This window comes from Spermophilus citellus (assembly GCF_964194105.1).
Source record: "Spermophilus citellus genome assembly, chromosome: 5".
Lineage (NCBI taxonomy): Eukaryota > Metazoa > Chordata > Mammalia > Rodentia > Sciuridae > Spermophilus > Spermophilus citellus.
In genome coordinates, this window is record NC_138186.1 from 125,510,645 (window position 1) to 125,530,921 (window position 20,277).

At 38.4% G+C, this 20,277-nt stretch overlaps 1 protein-coding gene across 1 annotated transcript in view; it reads left to right on the forward strand.

Annotated features, from left to right (window-relative positions):
- SLC35F1 (solute carrier family 35 member F1) overlaps positions 1 to 20,277 on the forward strand; it is a 432,278-nt gene that overhangs the window by 374,094 nt on the left and 37,907 nt on the right. The window contains exons 5-7 of the mRNA XM_081296206.1: positions 6,532 to 6,688; positions 8,469 to 8,521; positions 13,251 to 13,405. Of these exons, the coding sequence (XP_081152332.1) occupies positions 6,532 to 6,688; positions 8,469 to 8,521; positions 13,251 to 13,405 (365 nt within the window). The remainder of the gene's footprint in view (positions 1 to 6,531; positions 6,689 to 8,468; positions 8,522 to 13,250; positions 13,406 to 20,277) is intronic.

Sequence of the window (20,277 nt, forward strand, 5' to 3'; positions counted from 1 at the left end):
TTGTTTATTTGTTGTCAGGGAGGGGCTACTGATATTAATCACAGCTTGTGGGTGAAGTTTCATGATTCATAAGATGAAGCTTCATGATTAACTCATCAGATTTCTGTGAACCTCCTGGGAAGCCCCGATGCAAGAGATTTCCAGAAGATACTTTAAAAAGCATTGTAATTCTTTAAAATACACCAAGATCCTGTTATACAGAAGGGTTTGGGGAACATGAAAAAAAATGACTGCCTCTGTTAACATCAGGCATGGGATAGAAACTCTCCACTCTTCTATAGTTCTTGGAATTGCCCTTTCTTCTTAGGAAATTAGATAATAAAAACTAAAAATTGGGGCACTGCACTTTACGAGACTAGGTCATAGAAAGTCTCCCAAATGATGTCATTTATGTTGCCCCATAGAACTTTAGAGCAAGAAATGACCTTGTTCAGCTTCTTTATATTTGACATATAAGAGCAACCAAAGTCACAGAGCTGGGACAGCAAGAACTAGACCCCAAAGTTCCCGTCCCTCCCCCTTTCCCATGTTGCTGGGGGCTAATGACACAAGACAGAGCAAAAGAGGGACAGTCTTGGCCTCCTAGGACCGCAGCCTGAACAACATTATCAATCTCCACCTCAACAGACAGATGTCTAACAGTACACACTCTAGCATTTTTCAGTTCTCCCCTGTGAAACACTGATTCCAAGCATATCAATAGATACCGGATCAAAGGGCCAAATTTGTGTCTTTACATGTCATCAGTGATCTCGATATGAATAATCTCTTTTGAACTAATCAGATGGTACTTTTGTCTGATGCAATGTGACCAGTTCTAAAGTTCCCATTTAAATACACTTTCTCAGCTTTCTGGGTACTATGTAAATACAGACTAAGAAGAATTCTGTATCCTTAAAAAAAAAAAAATTCTTTCTACCAATCCTGGCCATCCTGGCCATCATCTTACATTCTACAGGAGACTACTTGTCCTGATAAATCTGAATGTTTAAGCCTCTAATGTTAACATGGATTGTATACACTAATCCCATAAAAAATGTTATCTGGTTTCAAAAGAAGTATTAGAAAAGTAGTACAACTTAAGAAAAAGACAGTAAGTCCTTGAGGACCTTTTCAAAGTGGTCATTTTTTTTTCTTTTTTAATGTGGACATGGCTAAAACATCAAGTGGTATTTCATATGCCCATGTGAGTCAGGCCCACAGCACTATTGCCTTTGTGACATCTAAAGCACCAGTGTTAACAAAAATTAAACTATTGTCACAGAGCCCCTCTGTGCTATTGAAATGGTGACCAAGTACATGGGATGATATTTTAAGGCCAACCCAGATATAGGATGAAAGGGGTCATTTGGACATACTTTGCTTCTATAAAAATATAAAATTTTGTGGCAATTTAAGCTATCATATAAAGTATTTTTTTAAGAAGGGAAAAACCCCACATTGATTTTGAGATCAATATAATCCTAAAAGTGGTGTGTATCATTATCAAAAATACACTGCCCCCTTTTTTCTGTATCAGTAGCGTAGAGTTGGTTCAATTGTATTAACTAGCCTAGGACACGGAGCTTTTCCACAATACTTCAGGCGCTCTCTAGAACTTTAATGATGTGTTCAGCTCTATGTTAATTATCATCACTTTATCAGGGGCCTCTCACAGGATAAAAGAACGTCTGACCTTTTTTTAATGTTGTTTAATCCATGTTTCACCTTACTTTAGGATTTTGGCAGTTCTCTCCCCCAGCACATTGATTTTGGCCCATTCAGTTACTTTGACCTCATTATAATTAAGGTAATCGCTTTAATTATGCTTTGTCAGCATGTCTCTTCACCCACTATCTAGGAATTCCTCATTGGATTTAACCTTTCTGAAGGAAGCTTCTTAAATGGCATCAGGCCCTCCAGATACAAAACATAAATGTCAGGGCTTAGGATGATGTACCTGGGATGTGCTGGTGTAGACACCTGACCATCAAGTCTGCCTTCTGTAGACAGAGGTAAAGAGAAGGCATCTAAGTCATGGCCTGGGAGAGAGACCCTGCCTTTTAGCCTGTGAGTGGCATACATAGTGGGAAGACACAAATGACACTTGTGTTCACCTTCCGTGCCCATCACAGAAACTAAGCACCCACCATAGGAAGTTCCCACACCTTTGAGCTCACATGAAAGGAGGTGTCTTTTCCAAGTTGGTCAGTAAATATTGGTGATCCTAATATGTACATCCTCTTTGTGCCATCTGAGCTCCATGTCAGTATTAAAGTCCCCTTCTGAGAGATCATCACTGCTGTTACCAGTGTGGGCTGGGGGAGAGGGATGCAAGGGAAGTTGCTCCTGAGAATATTATATATGTTAGAATGCATAAAAATGGCTTGGGAAAGCTCAAGACACATATCTCCATGACTTCTACCTCCCTGGGAAAACTTATGGATATAAAAGAGAAGGTTGGAAGGTAACAGGATTAAAATAAAATACAATTAAAATAGCTCCTTATTATAAAACATAGTTTCTTGCCCTTCAGAATATTCTCTACCATAATACATTCATTGCATTTAGTTCATTTATCAAGATGTTAGGTACCCATAAGAATAATTTTATTAGACATAATTTTATATATATTTCGAGAGAAAGGAAGTATTTTCAAGGAGCCAGATAATTAGACACAAATAAAAGTGACATTTTGGTCAAGTGCCCACTGGTGCCAGGTGCTTTCTTGTATTATCTTAACTGTGCAAAGAATTTTTATTCTAATTTTTTTTTTGCAGCTGAAGAAATCAAGGCTCAGAGAAGATAAGAAACTTTTATGTAAGAGTGCCTGTTATTAAATCATCTGGCCCAGATGTGAAATCTAGCCAGAAATATAGAGTTGCATTAATATAGTAAATTAGGGTGAACAACTTCCAGAATTGCCCAGAGTGGAGAAAATTCCCCAGATGTCAGACTTTGGAGCTCAAATTGAGTTCCAGAAAAACAAAACAAATGATTCCAGTATTTGAAACTCAAATGTATTCAGTGGTATGAGGACCTTTACATGGGTTGTACTAATAGTCTTCAGTATTCCAAGATAGTATAACTTATCATTAGATCTTGACAACCTTTTCTCTTCTCCTTCTGCCACCATATGTGCACAAATATCCCTCCAAACATGATATTTCTAGTGCTTAAACAAAAATCTAATAAGGAAGCCATGTGCAGTGGTACATGATGATTATCCCAACTATTCAGGAGGCTGAAAGGGAGGTTTGTGAAGGCAGCCTCAGCAACATAGTGAGATCCTATCTCAGGAGGGGAAAAAAAAAAGCAAAGGCTAATAATTGGAAAATCAATTCTTGAAAAACAATTATGACTTGGTTGATTAGAATTAAGGAGTAATCCAAAATGAGAAAGGCCCAACACAAAGAGACAGATGATTATTCAAAGGGAATGATTGATTCACTTTTTAGCTACTACTTGTGAACACTTAGTGTCAGATACTATGCTAGGCATTTTACATGTATTATTATTCTCACAATAACCACATTTTAAGGTAAGGAAACTGAAGTTTAGAAAGACCCTGTAGTTAGTCCAATGTTATACAGTTAGTAAGTGACAGAGGTGTGACTATTCCCAACTCTACCTGAATTCAGACTTTTTCAGTGAGCTCAGTTCACCTAGATATTTATTGAGAATGCATAATTTCCCCCATAATTTTCCGAGACTCATCCTCAGAATATAAAGCTAAGTGAGAGTCCATGCCCTTCAACCCTATTTGTAAGAGAACAGGTAGGAAGTTAACAAGTCACAGGCACGGAGTGGAAAACAGTAGGTGCCTAGATATCAATGGTACGCTATTCAAAGGAGGAAGAGAAGTTTCAGGTTAGATGAACATTTCATCATTTCAAATGTTCCCATTTACTCAAAATTTGGAAAATGTTATCACTTGTTGTGTCTTTATGCACACAGAGATGATAGCTTTCCTTTGCCTAATGTTAACCCATGAAACTTTTTAATGAACTAGTACCACCACGTCAGGATCTACTACATTAACTTCATAAAATATGGAGTAGTACATAGTGATTTCCAGTTAATTAGAGGCAAATTTTAGATGTAAAATATTAGTTCCCTTATTATATAAAGCAGTTCATTATATAATATGGTTGTACAAAATTATGTACTGGTTAATCAACTAAATTTTCAAACATGCCATGTTAGTTTTGCATCAATGTAACAAATACTGGAGATAAATCAACTTAAAATAAAAAAGGAAGGTTTATTTTGATCCACAGTTTCAGTGGTTTTGACCCATTGGTCCTGTTTCTTTGGGCCTGTGGTAGCACAGTGCATCATGGCAGGAGCACATGGTGGACAGGGCCTCTTCACCTCATGGTGGTAGGGAGACAAAGAGAGTAAGAGGATGGGGCTAGGTCTCAATACCCCCTTTAAGGGCATGCCTCCAATTACCTCACTTCCTTCCTCTAGGTCACATTTCCTAAAGGTTCCATGCCCCCTGAACTCTCCCCATAGCAAGCACCACAAGCCGGGGACCCAGCCTTCAACACAGGGACCTTGGGGGGACATTTAAGATTCAAATTATAGCATATGCTATATGCACATGGATCCACTTTAGAATTACTTAAAAACTGATAAATATAATTAACAGTAAAATTCTAATATTACTTCATCTTTTTATCACTGGTAACTCTGAAAATATTTCTGAAATTGCACTTACACAGAATTGAATTCTTATTATCCAAAATTATCACTGAATTATAGAGACTCAAAGTACTGGTGAATACATTTCTTATAGTGAAGGTCAGTTCACGGAGTAGTCCACAGTTATACAAATGTGAAATTTGAAAAAATTGGTAAGACTATTCACCAAAACAGTGTGTCTTCTTAGGGTTTTTAAAAGGTAGAATTGATATTCTCCCAATTCCCACTAAAATATTTCATTATGATTTAGCTTTCCTTAATCCAGTCATTTAAAATTAATTGTATTGACCAAGAATTCTACTAAGTAGACCTTTCATACTTCCCTAGTATAATGATAAGTGATTTTCATAATAATGACTTTGTGTCATCACAAGATTCTTAAATGTCTCCTGAATGAAAAGACACTCAATTGTGTTCATTATAATTCAGGCTATAGGTATATTTTATCTTATGAGTTGTTCCTCAAATGAACTACTTAAAGTTTGTCATTATTTTTTTAGTTGACACATAAAAAGCTTGCTGAAGATTTCACACTTTGTCATAGCAACCCTAACTTTCCCAGAAGATGCCTACAGGGACCTTCTACCTAGTCTAGTTTCTCACCAAGACCTCATTAAGTTCTCAGCTCATCTGCTGGATAGCAATGACTAGCTCCCCAGGGACCCAGGGAAAGCTCCTAGCCCTTACAATTTCATTCTCAGCTCCACTCGCTTGAGAATAGACTCTGCAAACTGTTGCCTTTCAGAGTCTCTTCGTTTTTCTCCCCAGTCCCTACCAGGAATGGGACGTTGCCTCAGAAAAAGTGGCACCATTTAGAGGAGATACCCAATGCTCCAAGGTGACCACACAGAGTTCTTTCAAGCCCTGCCTCGAGGCTCTCATGTGAAACCTCTACCTAGAATATGCCCTGTGCTCCCAATTGAGAGCCTAGTTCTACAGTTTTAGATTGTTCCAACTAATCTGGGAATCCAAAGCTAGTCCAGGTGAGTCCCTTCCTGAGAATCATGCTAGAGTGAGCACCTTCTCATCCCCACACCTCACATTGCCCCAGAGTGCCACATCGGCTAAGCTTCTGGCCTGCCAACTCTTGCAGCCCAGAGCCAGAGGCCACGTGAGTACAGAGCCCATCAGTGAGGCCCTGCCACCGCTGATTCAGCTCCCCTGTTCCCTACCTCCACCCTTCCTGGAGTGGAAAGAATTTACCTAGTTACAGGGAAAACATTCATTAAAAATTGGACTCAAAACAAAATTGAGTTTAAAACAAGTTACTTTTTTGATGGAAAAAAAAGCAAAATATTAACATTATAGTGCATTATACATTATTTTCTTCAGGAGATTTGAAAATTTTCAGCTCATAAATCCTCTTAATCTCATTGTCCATGTATGTGCACATTTTGCCCATGGTCAAAATGTAGTATTGCCTGCTCTGTTCTATTTATTCTCACCATGTAGAGCAGAGGGGAGGAAATTGATCCTATTTATTCTAAGCCAGGTTCACTCCCCTGAAACAAAAAGAACACATGCACACATCAGCATGTATTCACAGACACATAACTGGACCGCAGACATTGAACTTGATGGAGAGAATCAATTTGAAAGAATTGAGTCCCCTTCTTGAATAGGGAAAACTTCTGGTTGTGTCCAGATAGGAAACCTTTTTTATATCAGAACACACTGAGAGAGAGAGTACAGATAAAAAATCTGTACTCCATCTCAACTGGAAATCGCAGGACTTCATATAAAAATGTCAGAATAGAATGGGCAAAGAAAGCTCCATTTGCTGCATCCAGATTCCCTTATTAAGAAACTTTTAATGAGGCTCACTCTGTTCTCTTTGGTTCCTAGGGGAAAATAAGCTGGTAGGGGACCTTCTGGTCTTAGGCGGAGCTACGCTCTATGGTATCTCTAACGTCTGGGAAGAATACATCATCCGAACCTTGAGCCGAGTGGAATTCCTCGGAATGATTGGTCTCTTTGGTGCATTTTTCAGTGGAATCCAATTGTGAGTAAAAAATAACAAAAAATTCAAGGAGCAAATAAATGGAACTTATTCTTAAAGTTTTTGTCCTTAAAAGTATAAAAATCAAGGCAGAAAAGAAGTCACAAACTTCCCACACAAAGGTCTCATGAAATGTGCAAAGTATATTTATTAGTAAATTTACTTCAAACTACACAAATTTCTATAAATTATAAAACATTTAATAGGCCTGGAAAATAATTTTCAAGAAAGCATTAAGAATACATCCATTCTCCCAACCTAGTAAGCATGTTATTATTTAGAGAAGTAGAAAAGTTAAGCATAAATATCACAATTCAGTGTACTTCCACAAAAGGACATTCTGTTTACTAGTGATAACCACTAGGAAACTTCTGGTTGTAAATTGCCCTTTTATAAACTTGATTTTTATTGCCCATGGATCATATATCAATTCATTTCTTAGAGTTAAGTATATCCATCTTCCTTAAAAACATGAAAGTGTAACCCAATATTCATTAAGCTTCAAAAAACCAAAAGCACAAGTTCTGTAATAATCCTGGAATTAGTGCATATAAATCATCACTTAATGAATTATTCAGTACCTCAATTTGTTGTGAGAATAAGTGTCAAATCATAATTTTCCATCAGTAAAGAACATACATTTTAGTTTCATGTAAGAAGTAAAGAATGGTAGTATAATTTCCAGTCTAATTTCACCAAATCCTTTTCTACAGATGACTAATTCTCACATCAAATTCTATCCGCAAAGCAAGTATTTTGTAATTGTGTTGGTTCAACATCTTAAATTACTAATGGAAGATAATGTTGGCATCGCCTTAAACAAGTTTTGTATATAGGCTATTTCTAGCCAGCCTCCAGATTTTGGCATCCTGAATACTGGTGAAAAACTCCCAAACAAAGCATAGAGGTGGGAAAGACTATCTGAGAAGAACTTAGTTTGAAAGTGTGGTGGCATTTTAAAGTTCCTAAGTTTGGTGTTTGAACTTTGGGAGAGGAGAATGAATTTTCTAGATCAGCTATTCATAGCCAATGTTCTGTAGATGGATGGCTCATGTTATGGCTTATTATACTTGAATTCAAAATATATATTCAGAGATTTAGTGCTCATTTGCTTCAGTTACAGCCCGTTATTGATGGCTGAGCCCTTTGAGGGACACTTGTTGCCAAATAAAGGCTTGTTTAGCAAATAGGATAATTGAAGGCACACTGGCACCAAAGCAATGCTGGTGGAGTGGTGCCAACCTCACCTCCTGGTCCTCCTCTAGTGAGTAGTTCTCAAAGTGTGGTCCTCAGACCAGCAGTCCTGGCATTGCAGGAGAGCTTGTCCAAAATGCATCTCCTGGAGCCCCACCTGGACCTGCAGAATCAAGCTCTCTAGTGGTATTTTAACACAGTCTCCAGATGACTTTAAAGATACCTTTATCCTTGAGAACTACTACTCTATAAAATGCCCAATCAGAAAATTGATTAAAGCTGCAAGCACAGAAATTTTCTGAATCTGGGCATTTGCTTCTTAGAAAGCATCTGAGTGAGAAAGAACAAAGGGTCTGGATGGACTATTTGAGGACAGTGGAGTCTTGAGCTCTACCATAGCCACCAGGAAGCTCTCACCACTGCTGGCCACACTTGGCAAGACCACAGGGTGCCTCTGTATGGCTCAAAGTTATTTTTGAAATTCAATTGGTTGTTTTATTATTTGTATAAATATGGCAAATCAAGAGAAGGGAGAAAATAGAACAAATTATCATCTTGCTCATCAGGTCTGCTTTCTTTGAATTTGCAGAGCTATTATGGAGCATAAGGAGCTGTTAAAGGTGCCCTGGGATTGGCAAATAGGTAAGAAGTTTGCACACCTTAAGATACTGTTTTTAGCAATCTTAAGAGTGATGTGATTGGGTGCAGTGCATGAACAAGGAAGGGATTTTGAATGGCAGGGGGAAAAGATGGTGAAATCCCTTTTCATTTCAGGGATTCCTGTACACTGTGAGAGACCAGATTGTGTAATTCATCATGTTTCCTACTTGAGCTTCTTCACATTATCACTGTCAAGGTGCCATTATGGTGGATAGACACAGAAGTGTGTTATTAGGTTAAAGACCAACCAGAAAGGAAAATGCCCTGAGGCAGTGGTAGCACAGAAATGACAGCAATTTGGTCTAGCCAGGAAGCACAAAACTGATGTGATCATTAAAAAGCGGCACTTTAGTAAAAGGGAAAAAACTGAACTTAACAAAAAAGCATGAAATGAAACAAGGTAATGGGCATTCTGAGCCCATAAAAACCTTTTCAGAAAGGAGCAGTTTGCACATTAGAAATCCTTAATCCTTTTGGTATCCAAATGAACCTAGAAAATACCAGACATGCTTTGAGCTAGTTAATAGTCATCCAAGGCATCTCATATTCCACCTGTTTTTAGAATCACTTTCCTCTGAAATATATGGGGACAAGGATTTCAGATCCTAGGTGATGCTCTAATGATCGATCACAGAGCAAGCCCGTGAAGGGACTGCCATTGAATGCCCTCAGCAGGTATCCTCCGTGTCTATCCGGAGGCACACGGGTCCCAGAAGTGAACATGGAATTTGGCTTAGCCAAGAGGCGCTTGGGAAATGGGTGCAGAATTAATGAAAATGGAAGGCAAAAAAATTCAGATGTTTCCACAACACTGGAGCTTGGTGTTCAAGCCATCTCCAGCCTATATAGATTTGACACAACTGACAGCTTCCTTTGACAAGGGAGGAGAACAAGGACATAAAGTCCCCTGCATCACTTTACCTACCCCTGGGCCCCTATGCTCCAGATCCACCTTGCTGGGGACATCATTTCCTCTGAAGGCACGTGTGAGCCACGGCAGTGCATGTGACATCCCCGAAGGGATATTGCTAGTGATTTCAAGGGCTGCTCGGTCCTTATATCATCAAAGATATGTGACTTATTTTTCCTCAAATGTATGTATAGGATGTTATAATTAAATGAAAATGAGGAGAGAGGAGAGGGGGGCAGCGAGGAAAGGAAAGCAGCTGCAGGTTATAGAAGCAAATTTGCCTTGTGATTCTCAAAGCCACAACTCTCAAATGTTTCTTGTGCTTAGTAGCACTTCACATGCAGTGGTCTGTGGGTATAAATTAATTTGATATTGACTGTAGTAATAATGATCAAAAGAATTTCTCCTCTAATTATGTGGATGTCATGTGCATGTCCACCGAGGCTCTCTTATAATTCTGTGTTAGTTAAATGTGTCATCAAAAGATAGTTTTATCCTAAGCTCCCAGACTGCCATTAAAATGTCAGTCCTCTGTAGTTCAAGATGATGAAGACAGTGTAAAAGGAACACATTACAAAGTCATCCATTTAATTCTTGATTGGAAATTAGGCCCAAATGGCCCAGAAGGGGAATCAAATATCCATCCTTCTCTTTCTGAAGGATTTGTAGGGTTGGGTTTGAAATTGTGATGCCTGGCCACATTTGTCCTCATTAGCGTACACTGGCCAAGTACATAGTTTTCTTGTTTAGCTTGATTGTGGGCACATGGCTATCAGAGAAGGTGTTTTTATTGTTGTTGTTTTTGTTGTTCTTTTTAGTTACACACAACAGTAGAATGTATTTTGGCAAATTATAAGTACATAGAGTATAACTTCTATTTAGGATTCCACTCTTGGGATTGGACATGATGCAGAGTTACCCTGGTTGTGTATTCAAAACCAAGGCTAAGGAAGTTATGTCCAGTTAGTTCTATGAATTAGTGTTTGTAGTGTTTGCTTAAATGAGCAAATGAATGAATGTCAGCAAAGAAGATGGATGCTATTCTACCTTCTCCCATCTCATAAAATATAGACAAATGGGAAGTGGTGGAGACAATGTTAAAGGGAGGACTTTAGGTAGACATTGCAGTTTCTGTCTGGGGAACTGGGACATGGAATAGCAACTACTGCCACTCCTAGACCAAAGAGGCAGGGAATATTAAGGGTGGTCAGCATCATCTCACCTTCCTCGTACTCCTTGGGAAGTCAGCCAAGAGTGGCCCAAGTTCTGATCTCTGAAGAACTTGTATTGGTTGGGGTAAAAGAACATAATCTGAGTCTGTCTTCATTTTCCATCATCTGTCAGTGGATCTCTCTCTTTCCTCTTTCCACAACACTGATCTACCTCTTAGAATCTCTTGGACAGCTCATATGGTTTTTACTTTATCAAAGTAAAAAATCTTTTTTTCCTTAGAGTAGACGGAAGGAGAAATGTTTTATATTTTCTGGACTTGAAGAAAGTTTTAACAAATTGTAATTTCCCACAGTGTGGGACAGTTGCAAGATACAGAATGATTAAAAGCAAGAAGATACTACTTCTTATTGTTTTTTTTTTTTTTTTTTTTTTTTTTTTTTAAAGAGAGAGTGAGAGAGGAGAGAGAGAGAGAGAATTTTTAATATTTATTTTTTAGTTCTCGGCGGACACAACATCTTTGTTGGTATGTGGTGCTGAGGATCGAACCCGGGCCGCACGCATGCCAGGCGAGCGCGCTACCGCTTGAGCCACATCCCCAGCCCCCTTATTGTTTTTATTCCTTTGTTTTACTCTACTGAACACCAAGACTGGCTGTGATTATCTGAATAGTAAACTCAAATGTACAACTTGATCCAGCTGAAGTATGCTCCTGGGGAGCAGAAACATTAGAATCACAGCTGGAAGTCCAGTAAATAACTTAAATATTCCCTTTGTCCCATTTGCCATATTGTGCTAATGGATGTATGAATGAATGTAGGCTATGGTGAAAGTCAAATGTCATAGGAAAGAAAATGTACTGGGTTTCAGTACTTGATGTTGTGGTTTGATTCCTTTTTTGTTTGTTTGTTTGTTTGTTTGTTTTGTTTTATGGAGGCCAATCAATATTTGGCCTTCCCTTGAAGACAGGATAATGGGACCACATAGCAGGTGAATCTTGGAGTTAATTAAGGGTACACCTTTCTTTTTATCAATGAATCTGAGGTGTAGACAGTTGAGGCCCCTTGACTGGGTTCATGGCTTCCTGTTATGGGGACTGCAGGCCAACTCTCCTGTTAACAATGTGCTCATTTGATTGACTGCGGCATTTACAAACAGGGTAATTGTACACCAAAGCACTAGTTCACCTAACCAAACAGACCACTGTGATGGCGTATCTATTCCACTGTGTCCCCCTATATTTAATTTCTGCAGCTTTAAAAAATATGTTTAAGCTGGTAGCAGTCTGAGTTAGCCTAATTAGTCTCCTCCCAGGTCTCCTCCCAGGCTTTCTTCTTTCTCATCTGCTCTATACAGAGTAGACAAAGTAATCTATAAATGAAAATCATATTACTTTAAATGCCTGCTACAAACTGCTCAGTGGCTTCCTATTGCAACTAGAATAAGACATAAATTTCTTTCTAAGACACAAGTATTGGTATAATACATTCTCTACCTAATTTTCCTATCTCATTTCTTGTGACTGCCCATTCAGTCATTCTGGACCCTGGCAGCTCCTCAAAGATTTTATACCCTGTCCCTTCTCAGGTTATTTACATGTGAAGATCTCCCTGCCTAAAATATTCTTCCCTTGCTTTCTACAATCTCCTTTTAGTCCATAGCATTCAAGGTATATGTCATCTCCACAAAGCAGCTTTACCTAACCACCTTTTCTAACCACTACCCCCTCCTGCAGATCTCAAATAGCAACCCTAAGCTTCCGGTCCATCTTGTGTTTCATTGTATTTCTAGCCCATTGCAGAGTCCCTAGGGTATAGAAGGTACTCAGTAAATAATGATTGAGTAAATGAGTGAATACAAGACATCAGAACCCACAAGTCAGAATCCACACAGGGCATGCTAGGTAATATGATGAAAGAGTATAAGAATTCTGGAACGTTGGAGCGCAGACATGATATGATGCAAATCAATGATGCCCTTTAAAAAAAATAGTGTGGACTATATTCTATCCAAACTTGATTATTTTTAGTGACTTAAAGATGGATCTGTTCACAGTCTGTTAATCACAGAGTTCTTTAAGAAATACTGAATTAATTTTATGTCTTTTCATGTATTAGTCATAGGTTATGTAGTATTTATTGCATTTTTAGTAACTTGATTAAAAGGAAAATGAATTATAAGTAGTGTGAAACTCAAGTGTAGGAAAATTGGTACTTTTAGGGAATTAAAACTTCTGATGTAGAATCAAAAACCTTCTGATATTACTATGACAGAATATACACACAAGATCTACCTTATTGAAATAATGAAAACGCATTTCCATCTTCCTCTTGGAGTGAAGGGTATGTCCTCCACACTAGAGGGGGCTATTGTACCGAGTTTACTTACTTCATGCTCAAAATTTTTATGTAGATCTGATGTCACTTTTGTTAAACTTAGGACCTGAAACATATAGAAATAAGTTTTTACCCTTAAGTACTTTTTATAGGGGCAAGCAAAATTAATATGGAGGAAGAAAAACTGCTTTCGGTGAGCCATAGGTCGGGTGCAAGATTCCTCTTGGTCCTCCTAAGTGGGGATGCTGAGGATGCTGGAGGAGGCACTGACATTCCTCTCTTTACTCTCTCCCAGGACTGCTCTATGTTGGCTTTAGTGCCTGCATGTTTGGTCTCTACAGCTTTATGCCAGTTGTCATAAAGAAAACCAGCGCCACCTCGGTCAACCTCTCTCTGCTCACAGCGGATTTGTACAGCCTGTTCTGTGGATTGTTTCTCTTTCACTACAAGGTAAGTTGAGTCAGTGTTCCCTTGTGAAGATGACACTCTGTAGACATGACACACCGGTCAGAGTGCTGGGATGTGGAACACACTGATTTTGTGTGGAAAATAGGAATGCAATTCTGTAAGCAAGCTCCCATGATTTGGGTTTTCACATTTCAGCTCTAAGAGGCTAAGTTTTGTCTCTAGACCATTAACTACAATTGATGGTAAAAGATAAGCAACAGCCACAGAAGGAAGAGACTAAATAATAGGGAACAGTTTTCCCTATACCATTCAGCCCAGAAGCTACACTTATTTCTGACCTGAAGCTAGGAAGATTTGTCCAATTCCCACACTACAAGCACAAAATGGGTTCTGCCAAAGGCACTGGCAGATTATGTTCTCTTTGGAGAAAAGACACAATTCTTGCAGTCTCTACTTTGCAGATATTTTTATAGCAAAAATGAATGGAAAATGCTAATGCACTAGAAATAGTTTCTATTCTGAAAGATTTGAGTTTGAGTAAAGGAATGCAAAGAGATCTTGTGAGGCATTTGCAGTTAATATATCAGCCCTGAAGAAAGGAAGAAATTAGCCCCCTCTTAGAATGCAAGACCGTACACACATCTTCACCCAAGGCAGGCATGACTAATTGATTATGACACACCAAGGTCTAGTGCTGTTCTGAACACCACACTTGCTACATCCATTAACAATGGAGGAAAACACAGAGTGAAACAGGCCAAGTATGGAATGTCTAAGCACGTAAGACCAAAGTAGGACAGGCAAAAGGAGGAGAGACAGTACCTGGTCACTGGTAACCATGTGCTTCATCAGTGGTATTATAGTTAATATGACCAGCACACACCAGCATGGCCAGCTGATGGGCAGAACACCTTCCATCAGGTGGAAATGAGCTTGGAATCTCTTAGAATAAGGGTGGGCTGGAAACCGTGGGTATTTGAGATGACAAGAGGCAAAGCAACTAAAGTGAATAATCAGAATTATCATCAAGAGGAGCAAATGTCCTAAGCCCAGAAACAAACTGAGAAGAGCACAGATAAGACTAGTACCTGGAAGGACAAGAAAAAATCAAGAAGACAGCAGAGAGTGAGAAAGTGGCCGTGGCTGTGGGCTGGGATCAGTGTGTGAGTCCCTACTTGTTCCCAATTTTATTGAGGCATAATTGGCAAAAACTGGAGAGAGATATATATGTATGTGTGTGTGTGTGTGTGTGTGTGTGTGTATGTATGTGTATCCAGTTTTTCTCAATTATACATATGTATATAAATTATGATGTTTTGATACACATGTGCATTGTAAAATGTTTGCCACAATCAAGCTCATTAACATATCCATCACCACAGTTTTGTTTTTTTTTTCTCTCTCTATGTGTGGTGAGAATATTTAAGATCTTTCTTAACAAACTGCAGACATTTAATACATCATCATTAACTACAGTCATCACGTTGGACATTAGATCTTCAGAGCTTATTATCTTAAAACTGAAAGTTAGTACCCTTTAACCAACATTTCCCCATTTCCCCTGAGTTTCTGTTTTATATGGAGCTTTTTGTCCAGTACACAGGCAAAAAAAAAAAAAATGACAGCTAAAAGAAACAACCTAGGCCTGGATAATATTTATTGGTAACAATTTGTTTTGTCTAAATAGTTTAGTTTCTGTGTTCCAAGGTCACCGAAGTACTCATAAGGGTAAAAACATGATATGTTCCCCTCATGCTGCTCTTGACCACAGGACCACAGTGCTGGGAGAACCAGGTTCCCTCAAAATGCTAATTATTGTACAGACCCTAGGGACAACCAGGCCATGGTCTTACTACAGCAAAATGGCCACAATATTTTTTTCTCTTCTCTGCAGTTAAGAATCCACATCTAGACCATTCTTTAACATGAGTTCAGTTCTGAGCAATTAACCTTGTAATTGACTTTATAAGTTCCCTTACTAGAAGAATCCCTTTAATCTCCCTTTAGGAAATACAACTGAAATTCATTGTTCTGATTGAGGACAAGCATCACTTCTTGGGCAGAGGAGACCCAGTCCGCCTCTCAGCTTCCCTTAGAGCAGTGTTCTTAAAAGTCTGCTTTCACCCCAGGAGCCTGTTTAAAAATGCAGATTTATGAGCCATACCCCAGAGTCACAGAATCAGTGTCTGGGGACATGTCTGGGAATGTTTGCCTTAACAGGCTCTCCTGTGAGTCCAATGCTCTCTGAATTTGAGAATCACTGTTTTGGAGGGAACAGGGAGCACCTGAGCAGTGCCCGTTCCTGTTTAAATCTGCCACCTCCACTGACTTTAGCTTAGACCTGGGGTTCCTCGCATCTGCAAGCATCAGGAGCTGAGAGGGCTGATGTATCAGGTAAATTCTAAAGCTCTGCAACCATCCTCTCCTTCCACTGTATGTTTCCCTTGTGTGTTACTCGCCCTTATGTATTGCTTTGTTGGTGAGGAAACCATGTAATCCCCATATATCATATATTTGCCACTATTTGAAATGTATTTCCTTAAGGCAGAGCTCGTTCCAACACAGTAGCTGCTTTTTATTCTCATTAAGATTGATTCCTATTCTTTAAAAAAAAAAGTTAAACTGTTAAAGATGTTGTGGTCTGAATGTGAGGCATCCCCACAAAAGAACTCAGAGTAGGCAAGGCAGGAGTGTTTAGAGGTGAATGATGAGTTTATGAAAGTGGTAATTGAATTGGTGGATTAATCCATTTGATGAATTAATGATTTGAATGGATTACTAGGTTGTAACTGTAAGCAGGTGGGGTGGCTGGAGGAAGTAGGTCACTGAGGGCATGACCTTGGGGATTATATTTTGTCCCTGGCTCCTTGCTTTCTCTGCTCTCTAGCTGCCTTGAGCTAAGAAGCTTTCCTCTGCCACACCCTTCACCATCATGTTCTGCCTCATTGTGGTCCCAGAGCAGTGGAACTGGCCAACCACAAACTGAACCTCTAAAGCCATGAGCCCAAAATAAAATTTTCCTCTACTAAATTATTTTTGTCAGGTGTTTTGGCCACAGCAATGAAAAGCTGCCTAACACAAGGTAATTATAGATTCACAAGCAATTTTAGGAAATACATCAGAGAGATTCCATAATCCTTTATCTGTTTTTCTCTATTGGTAACATCTTACAAAACTATACAAGAATATTAGGATATTAACATTGATGGAGTCCACATTAAGAAATTCCCATCACCACAGGGATTGCTCATGTTGCCTTTTTATAATCCTACCTACTTCCCTTTCACCCATTTCACCTGCTTGAAACCACTAATTTCTTCTCCATTTGTAAAAATTTGTAATTTCAAGAATGTTATATAAATTGCAGTTATACATATGTTGGCTTTAGGGATTAACTTTTTTTTTCACTGAGCATAATTCAGTAGTTAATCATTTTTATTGCTAAATAGTACTCCACGGTATGGATGTACTAGAGTGTATTAAACCACCTACCTGGTAAAGGACAACTGGATTATCTCTATTTGGGGCTGTTACAAATAAAACTTCTAGGAACATTCATGTACAGATTTTTGTGTAAACAGAAGTTTTTGTTTCTCTGAGATAAATGCCCAAGAGTATAATTGCAAGGTTGTACGGTCATGGTATATTTAATTTTAGAAGAAACTGTCAAACTATTTACAGAGTGATTTATTGACTTTTATTACAAATAAATACATACTAATTCTGAGAAAGAATATACAAATAAGTGCCCTTACACTTTGCCATTTTCAATGCATACATATATTTACAGTGCACATATATTTTACAGTTCATATATATTTTAATAGAAATTTAATTACACTGTACATAGTTTTGCCACATGCTTTATTTAAATTTAAAATATATATGTTTCCATGTTATTTAATGTCTGTATATAATGTGGTGTAAATTAGTGACTCTCACATCTGGCTATATATTTCTATTACCAAGAAAGAATATAAAACACAGCTGTGCCTAGATTCTATCCCAAAGAATTTGATCCTGATTATTGGGAATGGGGCATTTTAAGATCTCCTCAGGTGATCCATCACATACCCTAATATACAGAATCGAGAAATCACTAATTTATAAGATTATTTTTAATGGCCATGTAGTATTCCATGGACTGCTTATGCTTTGTTTAGTGAAGGGTTTCTCAACCATAGCACTATTGCCATTTTAGATCAGGCAATTCCTTGTTAGGGAGCCTGTCCTTCACATTATAGAATGGTTAGCTGCATCCCTGGTTTTAATGTGTTAGATATTGGTAGTATCCCCCAGTAATGACAATCCAAAAATGTCTCTACACATTGCTAAATACTGGAAATTACTGTTTAACAGCTAATTGTGGAATTTTGATGCTCTTTTTTGGCTAATGTCATTTGGAGAATTAGCTCATAGTAAATTCCACTCATATCCAATGTTTCTATTTTTTTATTTAAATAAATTTATGTAATTGTTTTTATCATTTGTAATTTGAAGCAAAAATGTCTTAAATAATTTGAGAATCTTATTTAAAATAATTTGAAAATTCTTTGCATAAGGCATAGAGGCAGTTTATGCAAAGCCCTGTTGATGTAACAACAATGTCAGGATATCGACAAATGCTCTATTCTCCTTTCCTTCACTGTCATTGATATCACATGGCTTGGTTCTTGAAGAAGCACTGCCTTGTGTTGTTTTCTAATTGTTTTGTGAATAACAGAAGTTAATGTAAGCAAAGAAATGATAGATAGTTATTCAATTTACATTTAATATAAACAAAGAAAGAGCTAAATGCTCCTTTAATCTACATCTAAATTTAAAAAAATAACTTTCTTTTGCCTTAAGGAGTTTACAAAAGACTCTTCAGGGAAATTCTTGAATTTTCAAATAGTCATTGTGAAATCCAGGGTTTCTTCTCAGATCTCTACTTGCCTGCCTCTGGGGTTGCCCTTGTACTCCACAGATAGGGGTCAGAGCTAGGAGTAGCTTCGGGTCCTCAGGTTTTTCCACCATATCCAGATATGCTCATTCAGGACATTGAAGTTACTTTTATCATTATGAGGAATTTATGGTCAAAGCAAAACGTTTGCAAAATACAAAAATGTTTATGGTAATGGATTTTTGTGTATATTTATGTTTGGGGAAGATATTGGGAAAAGAACCTGGTTATATTTTTATGTCTTCTTTGGAAAAATGCCTAAATCTCTTGACCTTTTTTTTTTTTTTTTTTTTTTTTTTTGGTGCCAGGGATTAAACCCAGGGGTGTTTGACCACTGAGAGACATCCCAGCCCTTTTTAATATTTTATTTAGAAACAGGGTCTTGCTGAGTGGCTTAGGGCCTATGTTGCTGAGACTGGCTTTGAACTTGAGATCCTCCTGCCTCAGCCTCCCAAGCTGTTGGGATAATAGGCATGTGCCACTAGGCCCAGCTTTGACCATTTTAAAATTACATTATTTGTCTTTTTAATCTTGACTTGCAATCGTTCTTTACATGTTCTGGATACTAAATCTCTAGATACTATCAGATATGTGGTTTGCCAACATTTCTCCCATTCTGATTTTTTTTTTTTCATTTCTTGTGAAAATTCTTCAAAGCACAGAAATTTGTTGTTGTTGTTGTTGTTGTTGTCGTTGTTCTGGTACAAGGAATTGAACTCAGGGGCACTCAACCACTGAGCCACATTTCCAGCCCTCTTTTGTATTTTATTTAGAGACAGGGTCTCACTGAGTTGCTTAGCGCCTCACCGTTGCTGAGGCTGGCTTTGAACTCACGGTCCCTTCAGCCTTCTGAGCCACTGGGATTACAGGCATCAGTCACCATGCCTGGCTGCACAGAATTTTTTAAATTTTGATGAAATCCAGATAATCTTTTGGGTTATACATTTATAAATATAGAAGAAATCAAATAAACCCCACCATTTCCTTGGGCCTCCAGATCCTTCCTGGTTGCCTCCTACAGCTTCTCCTTCCCAAGGCTGTTAGTCATAACTGCCATTTGCTTTCTATTGTCTGATTTAGAGGGATGGTTGAAAGTCACAGCCTAAGGAAGAAAAGATTTAATTCAGATGAGACATCCTTAACTGTACAAACAAAGGGTTCAAGCCAGTAATCTTCATCCGTGACTACAGAATTTTAAAAATACAGATGCTTGGGTTCCACTCTCCCCAGTTGGGACAGCCCAAGCATCTGCTGCTTAAAGGTTCTCCATGTGATGCCAGTGTGCAGCCAGGGGTAAGTCCTGGTGCAGACGTGCAGTATGTAGCTGCAAACAAGTGGAACTTGAACCAAAGGGTGAAGGTTGAAGATTATTGCTAAATATAAAGAAACACGGTTAATAAGTCTTCATCCAAAAGTGGAATAGACGGTCTCTGGAAGCAGGAGTTCCCATTACTAGAAGAGACAGGACATGAATATTAACAGAGAATGGGGAAGGTCCTCACGCTTCAGTGCTGGGGATTAGACCTCTGAGATCTCATTTGGTTTTACTACAGCCTGCAGTTATAGTTTATTCTTTCACTTAATCATGATGTCTTTAAACCACCTTCTGGTCTGGTTATAAATATCTGCAAATTGAGGGGGGAGGGCTATTTTCTCACAGATGTTGCTTACCCAGGCAGAACTAAATGACTAAATGAAGCTCTCTTGCCCAACATTGATTATTTGCTTTTTCTCACTTTACACTCTTGGAAAAAATCCATTCTTTCCCCCTCCCATCTGTGCAGTGCAGCATCTCTGCCTTTGTGCTGACTGGACAGTAAAGCCCCCATTCTGGGAAGCAAATAACCTAATTCTACATGAGACAATCTGGATGGTATAATGCTCGTGTAATCTCTAATTTTATGACTTTTGAAACATGGTATATATTTCTGTTCTTTATTACCTGACAATATTATTGAATCCAGGTCAGTAA